The sequence below is a fragment of the Nyctereutes procyonoides genome, unplaced genomic scaffold, assembly GCF_905146905.1.
Source record: "Nyctereutes procyonoides isolate TBG_1078 unplaced genomic scaffold, NYPRO_anot_genome, whole genome shotgun sequence".
Taxonomy (NCBI): domain Eukaryota; kingdom Metazoa; phylum Chordata; class Mammalia; order Carnivora; family Canidae; genus Nyctereutes; species Nyctereutes procyonoides.
The window spans coordinates 7537821-7560019 of NW_026575042.1; the positions used below are offsets into that span (position 1 = coordinate 7537821).

General features: G+C 38.0%; 1 protein-coding gene across 7 annotated transcripts in view; it reads left to right on the top strand.

Moving 5' to 3' along the window:
• Nucleotides 1-22199, top strand: part of GOLGA4 (golgin A4) — a 131025-nt gene that overhangs the window by 90509 nt on the left and 18317 nt on the right. For all 7 annotated transcript variants that reach the window (XM_055320951.1, XM_055320954.1, XM_055320953.1 and 4 more), the window contains 6 exons: nucleotides 278-399; nucleotides 765-895; nucleotides 12689-12802; nucleotides 15018-15038; nucleotides 15386-15454; nucleotides 18356-18431. In XM_055320951.1, the coding sequence (XP_055176926.1) occupies nucleotides 278-399; nucleotides 765-895; nucleotides 12689-12802; nucleotides 15018-15038; nucleotides 15386-15454; nucleotides 18356-18431 (533 nt within the window). The remainder of the gene's footprint in view (nucleotides 1-277; nucleotides 400-764; nucleotides 896-12688; nucleotides 12803-15017; nucleotides 15039-15385; nucleotides 15455-18355; nucleotides 18432-22199) is intronic.

Below are 22199 nucleotides of genomic sequence, written 5' to 3' on the forward strand. Positions count from 1 at the left end.
TATCAGCATTGTTATCATGTAAGATAGATGTATATGATGAAAAGTTAAAGTGGAAAAGAAGACTTCTCAAATCCCCAGGACCACTGTCTAGAGATAATCATAGTTTCTGTATCCTCCCAGGAGTTTCCTGTCCCTAGACCACACATATACACATATGCACCCTTAAACATGTTTTTATACCAGTGAGATCTTACGTGCATGTTGTGAAGACTAGGTAACTCTGTATAGCTTGTTTTGTGTTTTACAGCAGTTAGCTCTTTACATTTTTGTTATACAGACAGGAGCAGGAAGATCTTGAGTTGAGACACAATTCCACATTAAAACAGCTGATGAGGGAGTTCCATACCCAGCTGGCACAAAAGGAGCAGGAGCTGGAAGTGACCATAAAAGAAACCATTGGTGAGTCGAATTTAAATTCAGTAAAGAACATGTCAGAATCAGCAGAGACTATTTATAATTTAAACTTATTGTTTTCACACTGTGCTAAGTGCTTTAAGTAATTAAACTGGAGAAAAAAACAATTCCTGTGCAAGAAAGTTCTCTGGTGGGAACCTGTGCTGCCTGGCAGCAGCGTGCCTTTAGGAGAGGAGGAAAGGGTGAAAGAATCTGAAACATTCGCTAATTAATTGCCTTATGAAGACATTTCTACTCTATGAGAGGGTACATATCAATTTTTTAATCAAATTTAATTTGGAACTGAAATTGACATGTACATATTCTTACCTAATGTGTGTTTTTGTGTGTGTCCATCTTTTATTTATTAGATAAAGCCCAGGAAGTGGAAGCTGAACTTTTGGAAAGCCATCAGGAAGAGACAAAACAGTTATATAAAAAAATTGCAGAGAAGGAAGATGATTTACAAAGAACAGCCAAAAGATATGAAGAAATCCTTGATGTACCGTACTTCTTTCTCTTTTTTGAAATTTAGCTGTGCTAGATTTCATAGTAGTGTTAACGATTGGCTATCAGATTTCCTGTTTTTTTTTTTAATGTAGAGGATTTTTGTTTTGGCTTAGTATTAACCAAATTTAGTATATGCACTCTATGCAGATTTATAAGGAGTCTGATTGATTTCTGCTAGGATCATAGTTTCCTGATCAGATTCTGCTAACCCAGTAGTTCAGTCCACTTGGCAGGTATCAAAGCAACATTGAGTTACTGAAGGGAAGAATGAATTCTCTTCTCATATTTCTCTCTTAAATTGTAAGAGAACCAGACTAAGAATTGAGAGCTTGTGCTTGGGTGAAGTCTAAGTAATGGGACAGTTTGAGTATAAGCGTGGCCACCTACTGGGATCTTTCCAGGAGGATCAGTTAATTTTACTCCATCCCAACCCAATTTTCACAGTTTTTGTTGCTCTCAAATGAGAAAAAAAAATGGAAAAAAAAATAGAATGCCTCAGCCAAATATATTTAGTGGAAGGTTGGTTCAGTGTGCTTAATCTGCTGGTGATGGATTAGCATTGCCATTTCTGTGTGTCAAGATAAGCCATGAATGTCAGTATTTTGGACTCCAGAAAATTTTCAAATGTAAAACAGTGTAAAGTATGCTATGTTGAGATACAGATTCTTTAGTTACTCCAAGCCTTATTTCACTATATGCCAGGAACCATTTGTTGATTAAGAATGCATAAATCAGAGAACCATGCCTCAACAGAGTATGGCAGCGATAGAAGTCTGAGCCAGGAACAGAGTCTAATAATAATATTATTTCAAATGCAATTGAAAAGGCTGGAATTCCAGTATAAGGCACATGCATAGAAATGCCACCTTGTATAATTTTTGAACTTTAGATCTTATTATGAAAAGGTTTGAATAATTTCACTCACATTTCTTATACTTCTGTAGAGCATATATCTGTGAAGCTTTGAAAAACACTATTGTTTCTTGAATGCTTAGAGAATGTTGAAATTGGAAAATACATTAAAGTTTCCTTTTCCTTTCCTTTCCTTTCCTTTCCTTTCCTTTCCTTTCCTTTCCTTTCCTTTCCTTTCCTTTCCTTTCCTTTCCTTTTTTTTTCCTTTTTCCTTTCTTTTTCCTTTCCCTTCCCCTTCCCTTTCCATTCCCTTCCCTTTCCTTGAAGGCAAAGCAAGTTCAGCATAATGATTTGCCTAAAACTTCACAGTGAGTAGGAGAGCACTGATCCTTCACAAGCTTCATATATTTATAAAGACTTCTTTTTTTTTTTTTTATTTATAAAGACTTCTTACTAAGAAAGGAACTTGGGGAACACAGCAGTTATTTATCATGGATAAACTCAGTCAGGGAGTTCATTTGCAGGGACAAATTGTGCCACAGCTAGAATGTTCCCTTTTGTGAACTACTTCTCTGTTTCTGGATGTATGGGGTAGCAGACAAAAGACTTTCCAAGGTCATGACCAGCCTCTACAGGTAGAGGGGTGAGGGAACGGGGAAGCACAGAACAGAAAGTCAACCTGTGGTATGGTTCTTCCTTGAAAATCTACTGTTTATTAGGGAAATTAAAAGAATGATCCTAGAAGTTTCAGGCTTAGAGACAGGAATTGGAGGGTGAGGGGAGGCATTGGATGGACTCTTCTCTAAAACCCCTTCCTGTGCTTCAGACCAGCACAGTCCATTAGAAATAGAATGCTGGCCACAAATGTGATCCATATGTGTAGTTTAACATTTTTAGTATCCACATTAGGAAGAGAAAAAGAAACAAGTGAGCTTAATTTTTAAAAAAGTTTTTATTCAGATTCCAATTAATATGCAGTGTAATTTTAGTTTTCAGTGTATGATATAATGATTCAATGCTTCTATACAACACCTGGTGTTCATCATAGATAGTACACTCCTTCATCCCCATCACCTATTTCACCCCCCATCTTCTGGTAAGCATTGGTTTGTTCTCTATAGTTAAGAATCTGTTTCTTGTTTATCTCTCTTTTTCTCCCTCCCTCTCTCCTTTCCTATTTTTTCCCCCTTTGCTCATTTGTTTTGTTCCTTAAATTCCACGTATGAGTGAAATCATACGGTATTTGTCTTTCTCTGATTGACTGCCTAGGTGAACTTAATAGTAATATGTTAACCCATTATATCCAAAATATTATTTTAATCTGTGGTCAGTGTAAAAATTATATATGTATTATTTCTTTAAGATTTAGTGTGTTTTTATGTTTGCAGCCCACATCAGTTTGGAGTAGCTATATTTCAGGTGCTCAAAGCCACAATTCTGGGGTGGCTTGTAGCTACTGTATTGAATAGTGTGGCCTCAGACTTATAGCTGCTAGGTCTAGGGCTAACTTTGTGATAAATAAGCAGTTCTCATCTGAACACCCCAGATACAAACTCTGTCTTGAAGAATTTCTTTCTTTCTTTCTTTCTTTCTTTCTTTCTTTCTTTCTTTCTTTCTTTCTTTCTTTCTTTCTTTCTTTCTTTCTTTCTTTCTTTCTCTTTTCTTTCTTTCGATTTTATTTATTCGTGAGAGACACACACAGAGAGAGAGAGAGGCAGAAGCATAGGCAGAGGGAGAAGCAGGCTCCATGCAGAGAGCCCGATGTGGGACTCAATTCTGGGACTCCAAGATCACGCCCTAGGCCGAAGGCAGGCGCTAAACCGCTGAGCCACCCAGGGATCCCCAAGAATTTCTTTTTAAAAGTACAAATATTACCAGGGCACCTGGGTGGCTCAGTTGCTTAAGTGTCCAACTTCAGCTCAGCTCAGGTCTTGATCTCAATGTTGTGAGTTTGAGCCTTGCATTGGGTTCCATGCTAGACATGAAGCCTACTTTATTTTTATTTATTCATTTATTTTTTTAAAAGATTTTATTCATCAGGGATACAGAGAGAGGCAGAGACACAGGCAAAGGGAGAAGCAGTCTCCCCACAGGGAGCCTGATGTGGGACTTGATCTGGGAACTCTGGGATCATGCCCTGAGCTGAAGGCAGATGCCCAACCTCTGAGCCACCCAGGCGGCCCTGGAGCCTACTTCAAAAAATATATATATATATTAGCAATTCTTAGCAAATACTATATTCCTTTGATTCTGAGACATATTCTCTACTATTTTCCCATTTTAACATTTCCAGAATTAGAGTTTTATGTGGGATTTGTATGTTTTATTTGGTGGTGTGTTTTTCCTCTCTGGAAAGCTGTTATCAAATTGATGATGTATCTTAATGATGACATTGTAGAATGCTGTATTTTATCATCCATTAAAACAGTTCTGAGATTTGTTAATAACAAAATGGAGCACAGAGACATTTTCATTTCCCTTCCTTTACTGTCTTAGGTAACATTATTACTATTCTTTCCTCTATTTGAAGATGCTGGGGACTTTTGTCATCTTTGATCCGCACCTTTTGACTTCCTCCGTCCCTCATACATTTGCATCTCCACACCTTTTTGGGCATGAAATCTGCTTATTTTCCCTGATTTACTAGGCAGAGAAATCCTCTCTTTCCCTATAATTGTATGCCTCCAGCACAATAGCCAACATATAGTAGACCTTCAGTGCAAAGATTTTCACGGAGTCATACTGCATGTTCCTCTCCTCTCAACACTACCTCTATTGCTACTGTCCGACTGCCATCTTCCATTTGGTCTAGTCTTTTATATTAATCTCCCAGCTGATGTCTTTGCTGCTAGTCTTTTTCTAAGGTATTCATCTCTTCTTGTCAGAGTTATTTTCTGTCTTGAAATGAGGACATGATCCTCCTAAATACCTTCATGGCTTCCCGTTGTCCTAATAATATCTCCTCCAGTTCATTCTGTGGTGTAGATGAACTTAGCTTTAGCTTGTTCTTCATCATATTTTACCTTTGGTCATGCTTTTCTGTATGCCTAAAGATCACTTTCTCAAACTTTGTAAATTAGTGTAGTTATTACCATCTTTCAGATTTGGGCTTTAAAAAATAAGTTTCCAATTTAACTTTATTTAGAAACAAATTTTTGAATCAAGTCTTTTCACACAGTTTAAAGATCAAAATAATAAGTATAGTTTAGAGGATGGCCTATAATGAAAATCCATTCCTGTTCTCTGTATTCTACATCTTGCCCCTTCTCTCTCCACAGGTAACCATTCCCCTCTTCTCTTTTTTCTTTTTTAAAGAGTTTATTTGTTTGAGAGAGAGAGAAAGAGTGTGCGTGTGCATGAGCAGTGGTAGGGGCAGAGGGAGAGAGGGAATCTCAGGCAGACTCCCCGTTGAGCATAGAGCCTGACACAGAGTTCAATCCCATGATCCTGATTATCATGACCTGAGCCCAAATCATGAGTTGGATGCTTAACCAACTGAGCCATTCAATTGCCCCTATTCTTTTCTTTTAAAAAAATTCAATTTATTTAAGTTAAAAAACAGTTTATCCATTTCTCCCGCCTCCGCATGCCCTACCTCTGGCAGATACCAACCTGTTCTCTGTATCAATGAGTTTGGTTTTTTCATCCTTTTATTTTTGGTGTGTGTGTCCTTACATCTAAACTAAGTCTCTTGCACACAGCATATAGATGGGTCTTATTTTTAATTTATTCAGCCATTCCGAGTCCTTTTATTAGACACTCTAGTCCATTTACATTTAAAGTAGTTATTAATATGTGCTTGTTGTCATTTTGTTCATTGTTTTCTGGCTGTTTTTGTAGTTTCTCTCTGTTCTGTGCTACTTTGCCCATTTTTTTGCTTTGTTTTTTGATGATTTTCCTTGGTGGGGTGCTTATATTTATCTTTTATGTATTTATTATAGTGTTTGCTTCATGATTACCTTGAGGCTTACATATAACAGTCTATTTTAAGTTGATAACTGTTTAAGTTTGATCCCATTGTAAAGCTTAACATTATAATCACTCCTTGACATTTTTTTTTAAATTAATTTTTATTGGTGTTCAATTTACCAACATACAGAATAACACCCAGTGCTCATCGCGTCAAGTGTCCCCCTCAGTGCCCGTCACCCATTCACCCCCACCCCCCGCCCTCCTCCCCTTCCACCACCCCTAGTTCATTTCCCAGAGTTAGAAGTCTTTATGTTCTGTTTCCCTTTCTGATATTTCTCACACATTTCTTCTCCCTTCCCTTATATTCCCTTTCACTATTATTCATATTCCCCAAATGAATGAGAACATACCCTGTTTGTCCTTCTCCGATTGACTTACTTCACTCAGCATAATACCCTCCAGTTCCATCCACGTTGAAGCAAATGGTGGGTATTTGTCGTTTCTAATGGCTGAGGAATATTCCATTGTATACATAAACCACATCTTTATCCATTCATCCTTCGATGGACACCGAGGCTCCCTCCACAGTTTGGCTACTGTGGACATGGCTGCTAGAAACATCGGGGTGCAGGTGTCCCGGCGTTTCATTGCATCTGTATCTTTGGGGTAAATCCCTAACAGTGCAATTGCTGGGTCATAGGGCAGGTCTATTTTTAATTCTTTGAGGAACCTCCACACAGTTTTCCAGAGTGGCTGCACCAGTTCACATTCCCACCAACAGTGTAAGAGGGTTCCTTTTTCTCCACATCCTCTCCAACATTTGTTGTTTCCTGCCTTGTTAATTTTCCCCATTCTCACTGGTATGAGGTGGTATCTCATTGTGGTTTTGATCTGTATTTCCCTGATGGCAAGTGATGCAGAGCATTTTCTCATGTGCATGTTGGCCATGTCTGTGTCTTCCTCTGTGAGATTTCTCTTCATGTCTTTTGCCCATTTCATGATTGGATTGTTTGTTTCTTTGCTGTTGAGTTTAATAAGTTCTTTATAGATTTTGGAAACTAGCCCTTTATCTGATATGTTATTTGCAAATATCTTCTCCCATTCTGTAGGTTGTCTTTTAGTTTTGTTGACTGTATCCTTTGCTGTGTAAAAGCTTCTTATCTTGATGAAGTCCGAATAGTTCATTTTTGCTTTTGTTTCTTTTGCTTTCGTGGATGTATCTTGCAAGAAGTTACTGTGGCCAAGTTCAAAAAGGGTGTTGCCTGAGTTCTCTAGGATTTTGATGGAATCTTGTCTCACATTTAGATCTTTCATCCACTTTGAGTTTATCTTTGTGTATGGTGCAAGAGAGTGGTGTAGTTTCATTCTTCTGCATGTGGATGTCCAATTTTCTCAGCACCATTTATTGAAGAGACTGTCTTTCTTCCAGTGGATCGTCTTTCCTCCTTTATCGAATATTAGTTGACCATAAAGTTCAGGGTCCACTTCTGGGTTCTCTATTCTGTTCCATTGATCTATGTGTCTGTTTTTGTGCCAGTACCACACTGTCTAGATGACCACAGCTTTGTAGTACAACCTGAAATCTGGCATTGTGATGCCCCCAGATATGTTTTTCTTTTTTAAAAAATTCCCCTGGCTGTTCACGGTCTTTTCTGATTCCACACAAATCTTAAAATAATTTGTTCTAAGTCTCTGAAGAAAGTCCATGGTATTTTGATAGGGATTGCATTATACGTGTAAATTGCCCTGGGTAACATTGACATTTTCACAATATTAATTCTGCTAATCCATGAGCATGGAATATTTTTCCATCTCTTTGTGTCTTCCTCAATTTCTTTCAGAAGTGTTCTATAGTTTTTAGGGTATATTTTGAGAACCATTTGAATGGTAAATGGTTCTCCAACCTTTTATTTTCAGGTTGTAGGTGTCCTTCTGTCTAAAATGAGTCTCTTGTAGACAGCAAATAGATGGGTCCTGCTTTTTTATCCAGTCTGAAACCCTGCGCCTTTTGATGGGGTCATTAAGCCCGTTCACGTTCAGAGTTACTATTGACAGATATGAGTTTAGTGTCATCATGATATCTGTTTAGTCCTTGTTTTTGTGGATTGTTCCACTGAACTTCTTCTTAAAGGGGAATTTTAAGAGTCCCCCTTAAAATTTCTTGCAGAGCTGGTTTGGAGGTCACATATTCTTTCAGTTCCTGCCTGTCTTGGAAGCTCTTTATCTCTCCTTCCATTTTGAATGAGAGCCTTGCTGGATAAAGTATTCTTGGTTGCATGTTCTTCTCATTTAGGACCCTGAATATATCCTGCCAGCCCTTTCTGGCCTGCCAGGTCTCTGTGGAGAGGTCTGCTGTTACCCTAATATTCCTCCCCATGAAAGTCAGGGACTTCTTGTCTCTTGCTGCTTTAAGGATATTCTCTTTATCTTTGGAATTTGCAAGCTTCACTATTAAATGTCGAGGTGTTGAATGGTTTTTATTGATTTTAGGGGGGGATCTCTCTATTTCCTGGATCTGAATGCCTGTTTCCCTTCCCAGATTGGGAAAGTTTTCAGCTAGGATTTGTTCAAATACATATTCTGGCCCTCTGTCCCTTTCGGCGCCCTCGGGAACCCCAATTAAACGTAGGTTTTTCTTCCTTAGGCTGTCATTTATTTCCCTTAATCTGTCTTCATGGTCCTTTAATTGTTTGTCTCTTTTTTCCTCAGTTTCCCTCTTTGCCATTAACTTGTCTTCTATGTCACTCACTCGTTCTTCCACCTCGTTAACCCTCGTCGTTAGGACTTCTAGTTTGGATTGCATCTCATTCAATTGATTTTTAATTTCTGCCTGATTGGATCTAAATTCTGCAGTCATGAAGTCTCGTGAGGCCTTAATGCTTTTTTCTAGAGCCACCAGTAGCTGTATAATAGTGCTTCTGAATTGGCTTTCTGACATTGAATTGTAATCCAGATTTTGTAACTCTGTGGGAGAGAGGACTGTTTCTGATTCTTTCTTTTGAGGTGAGGTTTTCCTTCTAGTCATTTTGCTCAGTGCAGAGTGGCCAAAAACAAGTTGTATTGGAACACGGGGGAGTATCTTCTGAATCTGTAGACTTTAAGTCCCTTGACTTCCCCTGGAACTGGTCCGTCTAGCTGGTCTTCTGGGGGAGGGGCCTGTTGTGCTGATTTTCAGGTGTTAGCACTTGGGGGAGCTGCTCTGTCCCTGCCTGCTGCAGGGCTCAGTGGGGGTTGTTTACCCCGTGAGGCCCCAGGAGGAACAGCCGCAGTTGCTATGGCAACTCTGGAAGCCTGGATTCAGCCTCCGCAGGAACTATGGGGCTTGGGGCTCTCGGTTCTCTGTCCGGTTCTCTGTCCGCAGGGCCTGGAGGCTCCAGGGCGGGCCCGCTGATCTGCTCAGCTCGGGGCAGGAGCGTCCTCGCTGTCCTGGGCCCTCCCGGCCTCTGCCTGTCCCGGGGGAGGCGCCCTGTGCTCCGGGGCCTGCGCTGTTGGATTCGCGCTCCCGCCCCGCAGCCCCCTCCCTGGAGCCGCTCCCGAGCCCCTCCGAGCTGCAACGGCCCCGCGTGCGCGCTGCAGCCCTTAGGGAGCTCGGTGCACTCTCCCGGGGCGCAGGTGTCTGTTAGTGTCCCCGGGAGCCCGAGGGCATCCCCGCCCTCCTGGGTCCTGCTCCACCTCCCTGCGGGCCCCTTTCCGCCGGGAAAGTTGGTGCAGCTCCTGCTCCTCCGGGACGGGGCTCTCCTGTGCTGGGGACACTCGCCCCGGCCTCAGCCCGGCTCCTCGCGGGGCCCCTCCCCCTTGGAGGCCTTTTGTTTCTTTATTTCTTTTCCCCGTCTTCCTACCTTGATAGAAGCGCGAACTCTCCTCACTGTAGCATTCCAGCTGGTCTCTCTTTAAATCTCAGGCCGAATTCGTAGATATTCAGGATGATTTGAAGGTTTTGTAGGTAATTTTTGGGGGACAGGTGACGTGGGGACCCTGCTCTTCCGCCATCTTGCCCCTCCTCGACATGTTGTTTTTGATGTTACATTCTACATCTCTTTGTGTTTCCTTTAATTCATTATTTTTACTATTTTTTTAATACTACTTTTGTAGATGTATTGGGGGTTTGTCTCTCAAGTATATGGCTTAAAAGTTGGGATGCCCAATGTGAATTTCAAACCCTTCAGTACTCAGGAGAAGTTCTGGGTTTTGAGTTTCCTCCCTGTTGTTAGTTGTCATCCTGGGGATACGATTTATGGCAAGGTTGTGTCTTAGCCTCTTCTCCCCACTTCAGTGTGGTTTTTCCTCATTTGTGTAGTGTAGAGCTTTCCCTTATCTAGGCTTTTTTTTTTTTTTTTTTTTGTAAGAGGAAATTGTTCCATATGTAGCTGTAGACTCAGTGTGTTCATAGGAGGAGAGGAGATCAGGATCTTCCTGTATTGCCACCATCTTTGTAATATTGCAGTGTTTTATGTTAACAGAAACAAAAATGAAATATGTTATTTTTTCTCTTTTCTACCCAAAAGTTTGCTTTTTGAATATTCTTTTCTGCATCATTTTGTTTTCGTATATGATTTTTTTTAGAACCCCTTAAATAGAATTAATTGCATGTATGTTCTTTTGGTACTCCTCTCTATCCATTTCTTCACTTATAACATGAATTTTTGTCATACATACATATGTGTATAGGAGAATACTAATGTATATGTCCTCTCTCCTAGATTGTAAGCATCTGGTAGGTAAAGGAATTTTGTTATTTATCTCTAGTTTTGAAGACCTAGCTAGATACTTGGTGTATACTAGACACTTGGTAAATTTGAAGGAGATGACATATGGTAGGGCAGGGAAGAATCCATTTGGGAAGAGGGAGTGATGACATCCCAGAAGAAGAGTTGAGGACTCATGTAAGTGAGCTTGAGTAATAGCCTGGTCCCAATTCAGAGCCGTCCCACTGAGAGAAAGTAGCTTGGCTACATTAGATCAAAACTGGTTTTATTGACTATATTTTAGTTTATTTGACTTTGGCATAATAACTAGTCTTTCAGATATGATTTCCATGATTTGCATTAACTTTCAATTTAACCGGGTTTCCTAATTGTTTTTACTTTGAAGGAAAACAATACTGGCTTTTTTTTCCCTCCTCCCAGAAGACTAGTAAGCTTTTATGTAGGAATTTACAAAATTGTTTCTTAAATTAGAAATAATACAGAAGGGATTCTTTCCTAATTCTTAGAGGGCTTGGTTTAAATAGTATCCCATAACTGTCAAAGGAAATGTCAGGCATAGATAATTGTCAAATTAAAATTTGGGCCTAGGGGCACCCCGGGCGCTTCTTGATTTTGGCTTGGGTCATGATCTTCTAGGTTGTGAGACTGAACCTCATGTCAGGCTCCATACTCAGCTCAGAGTCCGCTTAAGATTCTTTCTCTCCCTCTGTCCCCCGCCCCCCCCCCCCATACTCTCACAAAAAAAGAAATAAAAATATAAAAGAAAATCTGGGCCTAACTGAATAAGTAGCTGTAGGAGTGATCCTTTCAAAGGTGCCTAAACCACAATGACACAAACATCCACCCAGGATATGCCATGGTAGACTAAAAACAGTAAACCAAGATTGTGGGCATTAACATATTTACAAGAGTTTGAGATTGATGTTTTAGGGTTAGAGGCTTGGTTCAAGTGAGCCTCAGTGGGGAGATGTCTAAGGAGGCTAGTTACTAGACATCTCTGCTTTGCTTATGTTGCCACAAGGAGTTTGTTCTTTTTCAGTTGGTCTAAGTTTCATGACCAATGGAATTTCAAAGTAGGTTTTCTAAGTGTCTGTATGGTTCATTCTCTTATTTTGTGCCGTGAGGCCTATCTCTTTTCATTTGTTTCTTCATTCTGTCAATTCAGCATCTGTAAATCAGATATCTGTTTGTTGCTGTTTTTCCTGTTCCGCCTTTTTCTCAGCAAACACTTTTCCTGTCTTCATTACTCAAATCTGATCAATATTCCAATTCCAAATGTTCTTTTAGCACAAAGGTTATAAGAGTTATAAGAGCAAGAAGAGCAAGGTCTAGACTGCTCTGTACAATAAATTATGGCAATTATCAAGACAAATGAACAAATGTAGAATGGTCAATAACCTTTACTAGGGCAGTCAAAACAGAAGAGAGAAATGATTTATGTACCATAAATTTTCTAAGTAAGATTTTGGACCAATAAGTCACATATACTTTTGCAGCTTTGTCTATTTTTTTGCAGAGTTCAGGGCAAATGGAAACATTACATGGTTACTAATGCATTGGACAATAATTTTTTTCAAAAATAGACTTTAGCTGAACATTTTACTCCAAAAAACCACTGGTGTGGTTTGGGGACAGATGTATAGATGTGCAGGTTTGCTGAGTCAGAATAAAGAATCATTTCTTGATTTACACAGCTTATCCAAAGGGCTAGAAAAAACTTCCACAACTTCTTATGATCAGTAAGTTGCCAGCTGGTTGATCAGTGCTGTGCCTAACAGTATCTGCTAGTTTGTATTAATGGTTATTTCCTGAAAATCAAATCCTAATGTGGAAAAGGGCAAAGTCCATAACACGCAGGCTCTGTTGATCAGTGCTGTGCCTAACAGTATCTGCTAGTTTGTATTAATGGTTATTTCCTGAAAATCAAATCCTAATGTGGAAAAGGGCAAAGTCCATAACACGCAGGCTCTGTGTTCAAGTTCTGTCACCACACTGTTAGATAACCGATGGTCATTCAAGCCTGGGAACCCTTGCTTAAGGGGAAAGAAACTGCTTGATGGGCTTTATGGTGTGGAGATGGAGAGAGTGAGAGAGGGAACAGTAATATTGCAAGAATAGCGAGCTTGGTGTTAAAAGTGGGACATGAAGGGAGGTGTTTAGAGCATAGTCATCAATGACAATAGAAACCGTGGTTTGTGTCTCCAAAAATGTTTCTGGGTATTTGTTTCCTCTTAGAGGTAGTTTTCTCTATACTGTGTTTGCCTCTATGATATTCTTTTTGATATGTTCATTAGCACTTTTTTTTAACTGTAAAGGCTCGTGAAGAAGAAATGACTGCTAAAGTCATGGACCTGCAGACTCAACTAGAAGAGCTACAGAATAAGTACCAGCAAAAGCTACAGCAGGAGGAGAGCCCTGGCAATGACAAGGTGAGAGGTACTGGGCTCTGCTGCACGTGTTACTTCAAAAACACTGTCATTGCTGACTAACCTGCATATCTGTATCATTTAATCCTAACAAAAACCTTTCAGGAAAGATTTTTGACTCTGTTTTATAGACAGTGAAACTGAGGTTCAAACAGGTTAAGTAAAATATTCAGTTCACACAGTCAGTGTTGCGTTGGGAATTTAAACCCCATCTGCCAGATTTCAGAACCTAGACATTTATATAAGTGCTTCTCAGTCTTTTCCTTGGAGAGAATACAGGTTCCAATACAGTAAACAAAAAGGTTCCATAGAAAATATGATAATTTGAGATTTTTATATTTTGTGCTCAACACTTATGTAGATTTTATATTCTACTCTATAATATATCCTTATTTATAGTCCTATAAAAATGTTTTTGGTAATATACCAGTAAGAAAAACAGTTTCTATTTTTTTCCGGTTAATGGAATAGATGCAGATACAATGGGATTATTTTGGGAAATGGGACTGAATTCAAAGATAGCTAGCAATACATATCTAGGCATTTTTGTAATTACATTCTTTAAATATAATTGATGCTATGAAAGGCCATGTTTGCCTTGTGGGCTGCCTTTTCCCCTCTGCACCTCAGCAAGTACACCTGATAGGGCATGTGGGCCCCAGTTTGAGAAGCTGGACAATGTGTACCATTCTGCTTCCTAAAGTGTCCTCACTCACCTGGTATAGTCTTTTCATCATTGTCATAAGGGCCTTGGGAAAGTAGATGGACACTGTTCATAAATTTATCCTTGAGAATTATAGAGAATTCATTACAGAATATCAGTTACCAGAGAGTAATTTTCTAAACAACCAATTACATGGACTACTTTTCCAAAATGGAGAAAAGTAATCTTTTTTTTTTTTTAAGATTTTATTTATTTATTCATGAGAGACACAGAGGGAGAGAGAGAGGCAGAAGCATAGGCAGAGGGAGAAGCAGGCTCCCTGCAGCGAGCCTGATCCAGGATCATGACTTGAGCTGAAGGCAGACACTCAACCACTGAGTTACCCAGGCATCCTGAGAAGTAGTCTTTATAAAGGGCTCTGTTATGCTATGCCACTTGGTACATATATCTTAGCTATTAGCACCCAGCAAGCTGAGTAGACTATTTCTCTCTTTAATAGTTATAAGTTCTCTTGTGTGTGTGTGTTTTGGTTTGGTTTTTGGCTTTTGGTTTTTAGTTTTTGTTTTGCCATCTGGTCATAATTTGAATATACCAGGTGCTATTAAATATTAATTCCTTGAGAAGAGTACATGTACTTCACTAACATTCTTTTCCTTAGTATCAGAATAAGTATGTTGCACATAGTGGCATTTGACCAGTGTTAGGATGCTGTACAGTATTGAAACATGAAACTAATATTCAGAAGGTCTTCTTAGTCCTTTACCTTGTATCATAAGAGAGAAAAAATCCTTAATTATTATTTCTGTTCTAAAAACTGTTTTCTGTTTTATTCTTCATGAATTTTTATCCTTATTGAGCATCTTTTGATGCTTCTGGGATACAATGAATATCAGTGTTGAGTTAAATGAAAAACAATTTGTGATTATACCTCAGAGTGGATTCCCAGAAATAGTCCTTTAGAAGTTTCCCTAAGGGGTCCATATGCTCTAAATAGATTTTAATATGTTTAGTTTTTTTAATGATAGAAATAATAAATAAGTATATTCTTGTTATAAAAGAGATAATACAGGAGTATATAGAATAAACTGTCTGGTGGGTACCTCCCTTTGCCAAGTAGTAATCATTGTTAGGAGTCTGGTGAGTGACTTTCTAGTCCTTTGTGTTTACTTAGGTTTGTGTATATTTACACTATAATAATTTGAAGATTTTATTTATTTATTCATGAGAGAGAGAGAGGCAGAGATACAGGCAGAGGGAGAAAGCAGGCTCTATGCAGGGAGTCCGACGCAGGACTCAATCCCCGGTCTCTGGGATCATGCCCTGAGCCAAAGGCAGATGCTCAACTGCTGAGCCACCCAGGCGTCCCTATGCTATAATAGTTTGTATAACAAAACAGACCAGGTTAAAAGCAAATATTTAAAGTTGTCTCATCTTAAATCTTACCACTCTCTTAAGGCTAAAACACTAAATTTTTATTTTCCTGTTATTTCATATTATTCCATTTATTGTTCTGGATTTTAGTGTATATACTCATTTTTTCTTTTCCATTTTCAGATAACAATTATGGAGTTACAGGTAAGACTAGTTCTTTACTGAATTTGACTGAAGACATTATATTTTCAGGAGTATTTAGGGTGTGTGTGTGTTTAAGATTTTTATTTATTTGAGAGAGCACGAGTGGTTGGGGGCAGGGGCAGAGGAAGAGGTTCAAGCAGATTCTCCTCTGAGCAGGAAGCCTGACATGGGGCTCAGTTCCAGGACTCTGAGATCATGACCTGAGCTGAAGTCAGGTGCTTAACCAACATCAAGGCGCCAGGAGTTAAAAGTTAAAACATAAAGATAATTTACCAAGCAGTACAGTAGTATATCCAAGCAATGATGAAACCCATATACATTTCAGATCTGACTTTTTGTTCTTTCAGACACAACTAGCACAGAAGACTACTCTAATCAGTGATTCAAAGTTGAAAGAGCAAGAGTTCAGAGAACAGGTACAGGTTTAATTTGGTGGCTTTTATTTTGAGCTGACTCCCTTAATTTGTGTTCATATGTACTTTAATCTCATTTAGCTACTTTTTAAAAAAGAACTGATATAATATTGATTTAATAGCTGGCTTTGCAGTTTTGTCTTACACAGGAAATTTTATCTCCAAATCTGAAGGTGCTGGAGGATATCTCTTAAATTCATGATCATGTGTATTTAAACAAGAACATTTGCATCTTCTTCTTCCTAATGTTTAACATCTTGGATAAGAATTTATATTTATTTGTAATAACTTAATTTTTAGTAAAGAAGTTTTTATTTTTATCAGAGGGAAAATATGTTAAGATCAGTCTTTATTACTCTTTTTCCCTAAGTAGTTGAATTGTCTTGATTTAATATGTTTTGTCCATATATTATCCAGTAATTAGTTTTAAATAGGACTATGTATATATATTCTTAGAAGGATGCATAAGCATGAGCATACCAGTATATGTGTATCTGTGGTGCATCAGCTTTAGTCTTTTTTCCCAAATTCTGGAGGGGTAGTGACACAAGTCAGCATGCTGTTTAAAGGCTGCATCTCCAGGGATTTTCCAGTTTTTGTTTTTTGTTTTTTAAGATTTTATTTATTCATGAGAGACAGAGAGAGAGAGGCAGAGACACAAGCAGAGGGAGAAGTAGGCTCCATGCAGTGAGCCCAATGTGGGACTCAATCCTGGAACTCCGGGATCATTCCCTCAGCTGAAGGCAGATGCTTAACTGCTGAGGCACCCAGGTGTCTCTGTTTTGTTTTAAAGATTCTTTATTTGAGAGAGAGAGCACATGTGCACAGGCATGAGAGGGGTTTAGGGAGAGGGAGAGAGAATCTCAAGCCGACTTCCTACTGAGCATGGAGCCCAACTTGGGGCAAGATGTCATGATCCTGAGATCATGACCTGAACTAAAATCAAGAGTCAGAGACTTAATTGACTGAGCTACCCAGGTGCCCCGATTATCCAGTTTTCTTAAAAGTCATACATAACAAAAATCTTGACAATTGATGAAACCAGGTGATGGATAGGTATATGTGGGCATTGATTGTACTCTATTCTCTATGGTTTAGTATGTTTCAAAACTTTTACAATATATATATATTTTAAATCATAAAAATAAGATGCTAAGTCCCAGTGCTACCTTATGTTTTTTGTACTTTCCAGTGGTTTATCTTTTCTCATCTATTCTCAAGGTTACTGTTTTTAAACTCCCTTCTTATAGCATCCTCAAATCTTCAAACTGTGCTAGCATGGCAGTTTTTGTATTAGTTACTTTGTATTAGTTACTTTTGTATTAGTGGTAAAATACATATAAGAGAAAATTGACCACTTTAACTAGTTTAAAGTGCACAATTCATTGACACATAGTTCACTCACAATGTTGTGAAACCATCACCATTATCTAGTTCCAGAACATTTCATCACCCCGTAAGGAGACCTCATGCCCATTAAGCAGTCACTCCTCATTACCTCCTGGCAATCACTAATCTACTCCTGTGTCTGTAAATTTGCCTGTTATGGATATTTATATAAATACAATCATATAAAACATAGCCTTTCTTTTCTGGCTTATTTTACTCAACATGATGTTTTTAAGGTTCATCAGTGTAGCATGTATCAGTACTTCATTCTTTTCTTTGGCTGAATATTTTATTATATGGATAATAGCATACTTCCATTCATTAGTCTATGAATGTTTGGGTTATTTCTGCCTTTTGGCTATTAATATAACCAGTGTTCCTGCTGTCAATAACATTGTTACAAGTTTTTTTTTCATTGTTACAAGTTTTTATTTGAACACCTATTTCTCGTTCTTTGAGGTATATACCCGGGAGTGGAATTGCTAGATCATTTGGTAATTATACGTCCAGCATTTTGCTGAACCACCAAAATACTTTACATAGTGGCACTATTTTTCATTCCCACTGACAAAGTTATAAGGATTCCACTTTTTCCTCATCCTCCCCAACATGTTTTTTGATTGTAGCCATAGTAGTTGATATGAAGTAGTATTTCGTTATAGTTTTATGTTTTTAAGATTTTATTTATTTATTTGTGAGAGAGAGAGAGAACATGAATGAAAGGAGGGGCAGAGAGAGAGAGAGGGAGAAGCAGACTTCCCACTGAACAGGGAGCCTGGCATGGGGCTTGATCCTGGAGCCCTGAGAGCAGGACTTGAGCTGAAGGCAGACACTTAACTGACTGAGCCATCCAGGTACTCCTTCATTATGGTTTTAATTTTTCTAATGAGTAATGATTGGACATCTTATTATCTTCTTGTTAGCCACTTGTATGTCTTCTTTAGAGCAATGTCTGTTTAAGTTCTTTGCTTAGTTTTTAGTTGGGTTATTTGGTTTCTTGTTCAGTTGTATTCTTTATTCTGAATACAAGTCCTTTATGAGGTAAGTGATTTGCAAGTATTTTCTCCATTCTGTGGGTGTTCTTTTCACTTTCTTGATAATGTCCTTTGAGGCACAAAAGTTTTACTTTAAAAAAAAAAAAGATTTGATTTATTCATTCATGAGACACAGAGAGAGAGAGAGGCAGAGACATAGGCAGAGGGAGAAGTAGGCTCCCAGTGGTGAACCCGATGTGGGACTCAATCCTAGGACCCTGGGATCATGCCCCGAGCCAAAGGCAGATATCAACCACTGAGCCACCTAGACATCCCTCAAAAGTTTTACTTTTGATAAAGGCCATTTTATGTAATTTCTCTTTTGTTATCTGTGCTTTTGGTGTCATATCTAAGAAACCATTTGTATTAATTGTATTTGTTTATATTCTGTCTTAAGTATTAATCTGGTTGGCTACAGCAGTCCTTTTTTTACATATGATTTCCATATGAATCATATGATTTGAGTATTTGTTACTTTCAGATTCACAATTTAGAAGACCGTTTGAAGAAATATGAAAAGACTGTATATGCAACAACTGTGGGGACACCTTATAAAGGTATGAGTGATCTCTCATGTTATCCATGGTTATCTCTTATTGCTGGATTTATGGAGGATTTCTATTTTTGTTGTTGCTAATCTGTTCTTTACGGTGAGTATATTTTACGTTTGTAATTCACCAATAATAGCTAGTTTTAAAGAAAGAATGGTAGTAATCTAAAACAGAAACAATGCATATTTGTTGCAAAAAAAAATCAAACATTATTGTGGTGTCTTAAATGGAACTGCAGGTTCCTACTTTATTCTGTGTTATCCAGATGGAACCAACCTAGTGGCAATTTATGTATAATTTTTTCAGACTCTTCTATGTATATGCAAACATTTATTTAATCTACTACATATATTCATACAGACACTGTTATATTTCTAAAATGATCCTGTTTTTTACTATTACCATAATGCTGTAATTACTAAATTTAACCTCAGATTTAAGGAGAAAATAATTTCATAAAAATTCTTATATTCAAGGTAGGAGAAGGTGATTTGGAAACATTCTCATGATTAAAATAACATATGCCCCCCCAAACATAAATAAAAATAAAATAACATATGCCACTTAACAAAGGATTTTAAAGATGAACTTGAGTGTTTACATAGTTGTTCCCTTGAGGTAATCATGATCTTTGAATAATCTCATAATAATTTTCCATTCATTGTACTGTCTCACTTCATTAAGAATAGTTTTATTTTGCTATTTTGTAAAGCTTTCTGCTTTTTCAGGGAGGCACTAGTATATAAATCTAAACCATTTTACTTTGTGCTTTTGACAGCTCTTACTTATTGCAATGAAATAACACAAGATATTATACAATTTTTAATTAAATTAAACAAGGACTTGCTTTGGATTCTCTCCAAAATGCTCTTCAAACACAAGAGAAAACCAACTTGGAAGTGTCCCATGGCTCACAGCAGACAAGACTCCTGCTATAAAGATTGTTTGTCATATCTATGTCCACACATGGGATTATCAGCTCAACTGCTGACTCAGTGCTTAGCAGTGCATAGAGAATAATATTGATTCTTTTCATTAGTTTCAACTTAAGATTTTTATAATTTTCTTTTTTCTCATTTTAAATTGTAAAATGAACCCACATGTACATTTTTTTAAATAACTAACACATAGACAAGTCTCCTTTGCCATCCAAAAGTAGAGCATTCCTAGGATACCTTACTTTAGCTAAAATGGTATAAAGCAAAGAAGCAATTACCACTAGTTTATATGGAAAATTTTTTTAGCATTCTCAGACCCAAAAAATATCCTCTCTCAGGCTTTTCTGATACTTTAGGACATGTCTTGCTAACAGATGCACAAAATAAATCAAGATAAAACAGAGATGGTTACGTATACAGTTCAAGCTATGGTGGCTTGATGCTGAGTGTAGTTCCTGGGGAAGGTGCTTGGTGGAACCACTCTTGCTGCAGGGGTCTGTGCTGCCTCTCTAATGGGTTGTTGCAAAACAACACTGAACACTATTTTCACTTTTCTCCCTTTTCATAAAAACAGAAAGCCCTTTAGATTTCTTTCGGTTAGCAAAGATAGGTACTAATGAAGATTTTTGTAAAAGGCAAGTGGCATAGTGTGAGTTTTTGAAAGGCAGGGGATACATGTGTAACACTAAGTGCCAGGCACTGTTTTGTATATCAACTCATTTAATCCTCTCACCAACCATGTCAGTCTGGTTAAATATGCACATTAATCTCTTTACCTCGCTGCCTCTTTACAGAGTAGAGTAGAATGAGCACCCACCATTCAGGAAGAAATAAAAGGCTACTAGTTCTTCAGAAACCTCTGTGTAGGCCTCTTCAATAATAGCTTTATTCCTCTCCACATACTGATTTTTCTTTCTGACTTTATGTTAACCATTCTCTTGTTCTTTATTGTTTACCACCTGTGTATATATTTCTAAGCAGTATTTTGTTTAGATTTTGCTTGTTTTAGCACTTTATGTAATAGAATCATATTATAAGCTTGTTTTTCTTTTGCTTAATATAAGTTTTGAGATGCATACATGTTGTATGTTTTTTCGGTTCACTCATTTCCATTTATTAATTTTGTTCATTCTTGTATATCTCTCATATGAAAGATTTTCTCTGTACAGATAAGGCTGGAATTGCTGAGTCATAGGATAGGAACATTCTTGTGCATATCCTATCCTAGGTTGTCCAAACTAGATATAATTTGAAGATAATGTAGGAAACTATTTTCTATATTTTTTGTAGTAATTTTCATTTTCATCAGCAGTGCTGGATTTATTAAGGCCCTTTAATGCTTCATTGATTAAATTCTGTGCTGTGACATGTAATTTTAATTACATCTCTCTTGTTGGTAATCAGGTTGGACATCTTATTCTTTTTTTTAAGATTTTTTTTAATTTTAATTTTTATTTATGATAGTCACACAGGGGGAGAGAGAGAGACAGAGACACAGGCAGAGGGAGAAGCAGGCTCCATGCACCGGGAGCCTGACGTGGGATTCGATCCCGGGTCTCCAGGATCGCGCCCTGGGCCAAAGGCAGGCGCCAAACCGCTGCGCCACCCAGGGATCCTCTTACTCTTTTTTTTAAAGAGATTTTATTTATTTGAGAAAGAGAGTGCATGAGCAGGGGGAGGGGCAGATGAGGAGGGAGAGAGAATCTTAAGCAGACTCTGTGCCAAGTGTGGAGCCCAATGTGGGAATTGATCCCATGACCCTGAGATCATGACCTGAGCTGAAACCAAGAGTTGGATGCTCAACCGACTGAGCCACCTAGGCAACCCAGTCTTTCATTTTTTTATTCATTCATTTTAGTTGTGTATATTTCTTTTGTGAAGTTCCTCTCCATTTCTTTTTTCTAAGATTATTATTTCCTTATTGATTTGTAGGAGTTTTTTAAAAATTCTGAATATTAATCCTTGTTTTTATGTGTGTATGTGTATGTGTGTGTGTGTGTGTATAGTAAAGATAATGTACTCGGTGTTTTCTTTCTTTATTGTCTTCTGAATTTTTTTTTAATTTTTATTTATTTATGATAGTCACACACACACACACAGAGAGAGAGAGAGAGGCAGAGACACAGGCAGAAGGAGAAGCAGACTCCATGCACCGGGAGCCCGACGTGGGACTCGATCCCGGGTCTCCAGGATCGCGCCCTGGGCCAAAAGCAGGGCCAAACTGCTGCACCACCCAGGGATCCCGTCTTCTGAATTTTTTATTATGGAACAATAAAAAATAGACATACAGAAAAGTAATGAATATGGTATATAATGAACACATATGTACACATCAGCCACCCTCCTCAGTTATCAAGACATATCTAATCTTGGTTCATCTATAACCTAGCCTTTCCTATCCTTGGCCCATTGGATTATCTTAATGTAAGTCCTAGGTATTAATCTTATTTAATGTGTAAATATTTCAGTATATATGTGTACAAAGGTTTCCTTAGAAATAACCATAGTGCTAATATCACACTTAAAAATTTCACAGTAATTCCTTAATCAAAGAACCAGTCAATATTCAAACTTTTAGTTTCATAAATGTTTTCTGGTGGTGGTGGTAGTAAACAGTTGATTTATTTGAATTAGTAGCCAATTAGTACCCATACATGGCATTTGATTGAGAAATCTCTTTTTAAAACTAGATTCCTTGTCCCCTTCTCCTCTGCCTTTTTCTCTCCTTTTGTTTTTTATTTGTTGGAGAGACCAAATTACTTATAAATTTAACACATTTTGAGCTCTTGGTACTCCATCTGCTGGTAGTTAGCATGAGGGGCTTGGTCAGATTTCG